The sequence below is a fragment of the Dunckerocampus dactyliophorus genome, chromosome 5 (genome assembly GCF_027744805.1).
Source record: "Dunckerocampus dactyliophorus isolate RoL2022-P2 chromosome 5, RoL_Ddac_1.1, whole genome shotgun sequence".
NCBI classification, from domain to species: domain Eukaryota; kingdom Metazoa; phylum Chordata; class Actinopteri; order Syngnathiformes; family Syngnathidae; genus Dunckerocampus; species Dunckerocampus dactyliophorus.
Window position 1 is genome coordinate 8,742,177 of NC_072823.1, and position 6,888 is coordinate 8,749,064.

Genomic DNA, 6,888 nt, shown 5'->3' on the forward strand with positions numbered 1-6,888 from the left:
ATACTTTCCAGTTTCTTGTGTCATTTGTATGACGGCATATTAGGGCCACATTGGAAAAAAAAACATCTGAGATTTCGAGAAAAAAGTCGTAAATTTACGAGAATAAAGTAAAAAAGTTGTAAATGCATGAAAATAAAGTCGTAATTTTACAAGAAAGAAGCTGTAAATTTACAAGAAAAAAGTCATAAATTCATGAGATTGAGGTCGGAAATGTACGACTTTATTCTTGTAAATTTACGAGAAAAAAAGAGGGAAACTAGAGCATAGCTCTTCAGGAAGGAAGGGAACTTTCCCCTTGCTTCAGGCAAGCTTTTATTTATAACGTGGCCGCAAAACAGAGCAGTTGAGCACTTACAGACTAGCATCTGGCCCTTCTCCTTTCCGCCTTCCTTACCCCGCCCTCTCCACATGCCCAAGGTCAAAGGTCACATAAGTCCCACTTTTCGTAGCTGTCTCGAGCAATGCCTGTAACATTGAGGGCCGAGTTTTTTCTCATAAAGTTACGATTTTATTCTTGTAAATTTACGACTTTATTCTCGTAACATTCCGACTTTTTTTCTCGGGAATTTACAACTGTATTCTCGTAACATTACGACTCTTTTCTCGGAAACGTACCACTTTTGTTCTTGGAAACTGACTACTTTATTCACGTAAGCTTACGACTTTATGCTTGAAAAAAAAAATGCAGCTGTAATACTTCGTCGTACATTCCACAAACAAATTCCCTAAAACGTGAAGTTTAACCCAGCGTGTGAGTAATTTTGGGATCAACTGCACGCCCCCCCTTCAAACACCATGTCAATATCGTCATTTCCTGACGGCGGCCTTTCCCGGTATGTGTCTCGCTGACAGCACTTGTGCAGTGTTTTTTCTTCCTATGAAATATGCGATTACGTTGATGTACTGTGTGTATACTGTTCATGTACAATGGGGTATACCTCCACAATGCCTTGTACTTTGGTGACCCTCGACTTCCAAAGAGTAAGAGGCTTTCAGAGGGTTCTGCAACATGTTTTGCACCTTCCTATCCTCTTCTTGTGTGAAAACTTGACCCCTTTGCCACTCAATAGATCTACTTTAAAAAAAATTGGTGCCACTTGGTTTTTTTGGAGGTTGCAGATGTGCCTGATTCTTTGCTGTCGTCACACAATTTAACCTTTGACCTGTTAGAACCTGCACTCTGCCTCAGTGTACTGTACATTTAGGATGCGACTTCATAGCAAATGTGAAGTGAACAAGACGTTCACAGCAGAGCGTCTTACCTCCCCAAGCCAGTATGATTGCAGTAGCGTTTCATTTGGTGGTGACGGCTCACGATGACGTTTGTGTTTTGTGGTGTCCTCTCCAGACTTTGTGGGGTTTTCCCCCCACACTCTTCTCTGCCGATTGAATGAAAATGTGACCTTGTGTTCTGTTGTCGTTGCTTCATGGTGTAGTAATCCTGATGAGCCAGGTTGCTCCTGAAGGGTGCTAAAACGGTATTTCTAAACAAAGGGATCATCATCCCTACTTGTTTTTTTGTTTGTGTCTTGCAGTCCTGGCATCCCGAGAGTCGTCATGGTGATAAAACATGGACCACAAGGGCAGAGCGCAAACTTGTTCACTTGTTGTATTATCACCACCTGTTTAATCCTTGTTACCCTTAACCCTATTAGTACTCTTATATATACTGTATATACATAAGACAAATATATTTACAGAGTTTTGCTACTGTAAACACGACAAATGATCTGTGTGAAATGTAAAAGAATTTAGGAAACTTTTACCTAGACCGATTATTACAACGTATTTAAATACTGTATAATAAAAAAGTCCACGTGTTTAGAGACTTATTTGTGCTGTTTTTGTATTTCAATATCTGTACTTATTCTTTCCTTCTAGCTTACAGTTAAATCTTGATATCCTCCACCTCCAGCAGCAAATAATCACCACAGCGTTCCAAGAATGACTCTTCCTTGTGAAATCTATTATGAATATATTATACTTTTTGAATTATTCACACTCCCTTCTGCTACTTGTGGCAGAATGGCTCTGATGATGCGTTGCGATTATTTCTTCTTTTTTGGGGGGGGGGACGGGAAGCATTTGCAGGTGGCTGATTGAAAAATGCGTCCGTGCATGCAGAGGGAAATGTGGCAAACATCTTGGCATCACATCTGCTGCTGTTCCAGCTGAGGGAACCTAATAGATTGACAAGATGTGACATGAAGGCCATGCTGCATCATTGGGCTTTTTAGGACGCAGCTAGCAAGGAGTATCGGGGCGTGGACCAACCAACACTTTTGTGCATTGGCAAAAAAAAAAAAAAAATCCTGTATTTTCACCTTTCAACGGATCCACACACAAATATTAGTTGCGTTAGATTACAATTACAATTCACAGAAGCTCTTTCACAATGTATCACCTCATTCAAGTGAAGACGATCTTGAGCGACTACGGTGCACGCAACCCTTTCAGAACATCACACATTGCTCAATTCAGCATGTCCAAAAAGGAGTAGGAAGAATCAGGAAGTGTGTTCACTTCCTGTGTTTAAAATGTTCGCGTTACCATTTTTAATGAGAAAGAAAAGAATGAAGCCTGGTGAGGATAAGCGGCATAGAACATGCATGGATGGAAATTCACCATCTGATTATTTGTGATAAGAGACGTCACCCTGGTGTGAAACACACAGAGACACATGCCACCCGTTTCCTGATGTTTTACTCTTGGGGAGTAAACATGATGGCTGTCTCACAGAGATTTGTCCTCTGGATGACCCCTGGACCCCCGTGGCCCCAACATCAACAATCACTGTATACTTTTTAAATAGCATGTCTAAATTTAGAATGGACAAAACCAACCCAAGATGGGCAGTTTAGATATCATGATTACTTACGTGCAATTGGATTATACTGAGAAGCTCTTGAGCTGTCTGACTTGCCTGGGGTTACATAATTTCCAAATCCTTGTGTTGTCTAGACAAGCGGCCGGCAACCTCTGGCTTCGGAGATTTCTTTTTTTAACACTGAAGCAGAGCAAATGTGCGTTTTCTAAAAGGTTGAGCAGGGCAAACATACTTTCAAGGAGTGGATGAACGCTCCAAACTGAACTACAGCTGCTAGCGTTGTGACTGCAAGGAGGAAGCCATTCACAGATGGGGACTAAATCAACAAATCATTCATAAAAAATATCCCAGCATCTGTTCTCCAAATTCCAAACATAAATAAGAAATTATTATTAATTATTCAGAAAATGAAAGAAATGCTCCTCCTTGCAAAAGACAGGCAAGAACATGACCGACAACAACAACATGGCAAACTGATGACATTATTTCCGTGGAAGCATATTGAATTGCCTGTGATGAGTCAAGTGATGTAAACACTATAGAGCGGACACAGATATGCAAATATGTGAACTCTGATGGCCTTTTTAATGTAAAGTTGACTATGTTTTCTTTTCATTTTACACAAACGTGTTTAAATGATTTCAAAGTCGGCCTTTACATGCACTCTGCACTTCTGTTAGCTCAATTATGTTGTTGTAACAGGTAAACTTTGAAAAAGATTAAAAGTCTATAAGCTGTGTAATGTATTGCGGCTCCAGACAATTTGTCTTTACTGGAAGAGGAGGCTCAATGGCTCTCTGACGCTAAAGGTTGCCCGCTCCTGGTCTACTGTAGACTCAAGACTGACCTGCTGCATTTCTGACTCCCACTTGTGGAAGAGCGTAGTATTACATGCACTCAAAGCATTGCCATTTAAATACTCCTCCACCAGCTGCCATATTGTCGGTAATTATTAAAAAATAAAAAGGGGGTGGGGCAACGTGATATTTTTTAAATGTTATTTATACAGTGGCCCCCAGGCCATACTATGCTAAACTATCCGAACCAAATATCGACATGTTTGCTTTTGATAAAGGGCAGCAAACCAAATTGGTGTAATATCTAATAACACATCTCATTATTAATTAATTAATTTTATTTCTACAAAGTGCCACGGGCTAAAAATGACCCCCACGCCACACTTTGGACACCCGTGCTATGCATTTTTGCATGTCCATTCTGAAACAAACGTGACGACAGTGCTTCATATTAGATGTTTTATTTTGCACAAAAAAAACCTCAAATCCACTTTATAAACAGGGCATGATGTGGAGGGAATTCACTTTGACCTTCCACCTCATGCATCCTATGTAAATACACTTCAAAAGCTGAGAAGGGACGTCTTTCCTGCACAGATTTCAGAGGGTCCACCATACCCCTTCTTGTGCCACAAAGCACACAAACCACGCTTACATGGAGAACTATGTGTACCAAGATGATCAGCTAATCTACAGGATATCACAGGTACAAAACTGCTCATAAAAAAGTGAAATATAAGTAGCAGGTTACAGAGGTCAGATCTAAAGTAGCCAATTCACATGCTGTGGGCTCTAAATAAAGTACAGTACAGTAAGTGTGAAAAGGGAGGGGCTGGACACCCCCACGGCTGTCACCAATGCTGGGACATGGGAGTTCTTGTTGAATGTCTGTTCCAATGAGAGGTATTCCCAAAACCAGGTTAGCCGCTGTCACACGCACAGTGGAACTGGCATTGGGCACAATGTGCGTTAGTCAGTGGCTTACCTGCTTTTAGATCTTAACCCCTGTTGTGGCAACAATAACACACACACACACAATATCATTAATTACACATCCATTAATAAACTGCACACGCTGCAGACAGGATCCTGGCAGTCTACTTGGTGTCATCTGCTCACAAAAGGTAAAAAAAAATAAAAAGTACGACAATAAAATACCGTAGTTGAAATAACCGAATACAAAGTAAACAGTTCTGTAATGCAGCAGCAATATATTATTTATACTGAATTCAATTAACTGTACACATTTCCAGCACCCTCTCAGAACTGCAGGCAGTTCAAAGACAAATATATATCACGAAAAGTGGGATTTAGTCAATTCAATAATGCCATGTCTTGAATAGAGAAAGGTGCGCTCTGTACTTACCAGTCCCAAGTTTTTCATGTGGAATATATTAACCCACGAAACGCGTTTCCTCTATACGAACATGTCGAGTCTATGTCCAGACACACTAGTTATTTTTCTTTGATAAAAAAAAATCACAGCGCATTAAAAAAAAACTTGGGCGCATTTACAGATTATAGTAAATCCAACACCGCCGAAGTTCACTTGCACTACTTCTCCACCCAGCCCACTCCCGTGCATCGACAACCTGGCCTGGTTATGCAAATACAAAAGCCAACCGGCACCAATCTTAGCCAATGATCTTGCCTGTAAACCAATTACGCCCCGCCTATTGCACATTAACAACAAATAGAATCTCCAGTAGGGTGGCCCTTATGCAACTAGCAGTTAGTTTCATGTTTGAGTTCTAACTGGGGTGCGGCGCGTTCATTTTCGCACGTCTTACATTAGGAATAAACCATTACTTTTTTCACCATTTTTCTATGAAGACGACTGTTCATCATGAGTATCAATTCATGCGAGTGTGTTTGTATTTAAATGAACGTCGTATAAATTTGTAGCCACTATTCCTGGCGCAATACGTATATTTGAGCCTCTTTTAAAGAGTGACACCCCTGCACTTACAGTGGGAAGTGGTTTAACCCGACTCGCTTGTGTACAATGTTGCCATGAGCAGAGGGAGGCTGTGCACGTACAAGGATGCTGCATGACGATCTCATGGAAGAAGACCCCTTCATTAAATACTGACGCCATTTTTGATGCGGGTTTCACTTGAAAAATACGATTTAACACGGACAGGAAAGCGTATTATACGCGGTATTTAATTCATTTTTACTGTTATAGAAAACATATTTGTATAAATTCTACATTATACCCCCCACAACAGAACTTTGTGTTCTTGCTGACAGCATGCCGGGTGAGACCTTTATTTGAACCATTGCTTCTGGCCAGATTTTGGTCATAGATGCCTTGGGGGATTATTGGCATCCAGGATACACATAACCCCATGGCATATACTGTAAATCAGGATTTGTGCTGCGTTATGTAACAGATTATTTGATTTGGTATATCTCCACTAGATGGCGACAGAGATAACACTGTCCTGGTTTCTCAACCACGTCTTTGCTTGGGTGGGCTTTACTGCAAATATTAGTGTGGTCCAAATCCAATAAAGGACATTGGAACAACATCAAGAAAATAATATATATTTATTCACTTATATATATTTATTTCCTTTTGTTAGATACAATTGATAAAATAAAGGCAATTGTGCAAAATAACTATGCAAAAGCCCCAAAATCTATCCAGTGTCCAATAATTTAAACCCGGAGTTTGTAAACAATATACCGACATATACATACGACAATATAACAATGTAACAGTATGAACAGCACAACAAAAACACTAATATTTTGAGAATAAACACAGAAGGGGAATAAAAGATATTGACGTCATCACGCTAGTATCGATACGATATTGATACTACCCTTGATATTGACACCATCGACATTTGAATCGATCTCCACAATGGTTCTACGCTGACCCGGATCGAGACTGAAATGAAAACTTTTTCTTTATAAGCTACAGTGCTTAACAATTGTATTAGACCACCTGTCAAAAACAGAGAAAACATAAATAACGTAGAAATCTTTTAAAACTATTTGTTTAAAATTAAACATGTTATTTCCTATTTATTTGACAAGTAACATACTGAAACAACTAAATACTCATTTTTCACACATATGTAAATAAGAAAACAACATTTTAATTGTTCACGAATGCAAGTAAATATCATTTGAAAACTTAAATAACAACGTGCTTTACATTTGTGTCTGTTGTTTGTAAAACAGTACATTTTTAAAATTATTATATTAGTATTATATTAAGGACTGGTAACACATCACATATGTAAAGTTTAT

At 39.3% G+C, this 6,888-nt stretch overlaps 1 protein-coding gene across 3 annotated transcripts in view; it reads left to right on the forward strand.

Moving 5' to 3' along the window:
- Nucleotides 1-3,581, forward strand: part of rassf7a (Ras association domain family member 7a) — a 46,542-nt gene extending 42,961 nt beyond the window's left edge. For all 3 annotated transcript variants that reach the window (XM_054776615.1, XM_054776616.1, XM_054776614.1), the window contains one exon: nt 1,536-3,581. In XM_054776615.1, coding sequence (XP_054632590.1) covers nt 1,536-1,564 — 29 coding nt within the window. In that variant the 3' untranslated portion in view covers nt 1,565-3,581. The remainder of the gene's footprint in view (nt 1-1,535) is intronic.
- The last annotated feature ends 3,307 nt before the right edge of the window (nt 3,582-6,888 follow it).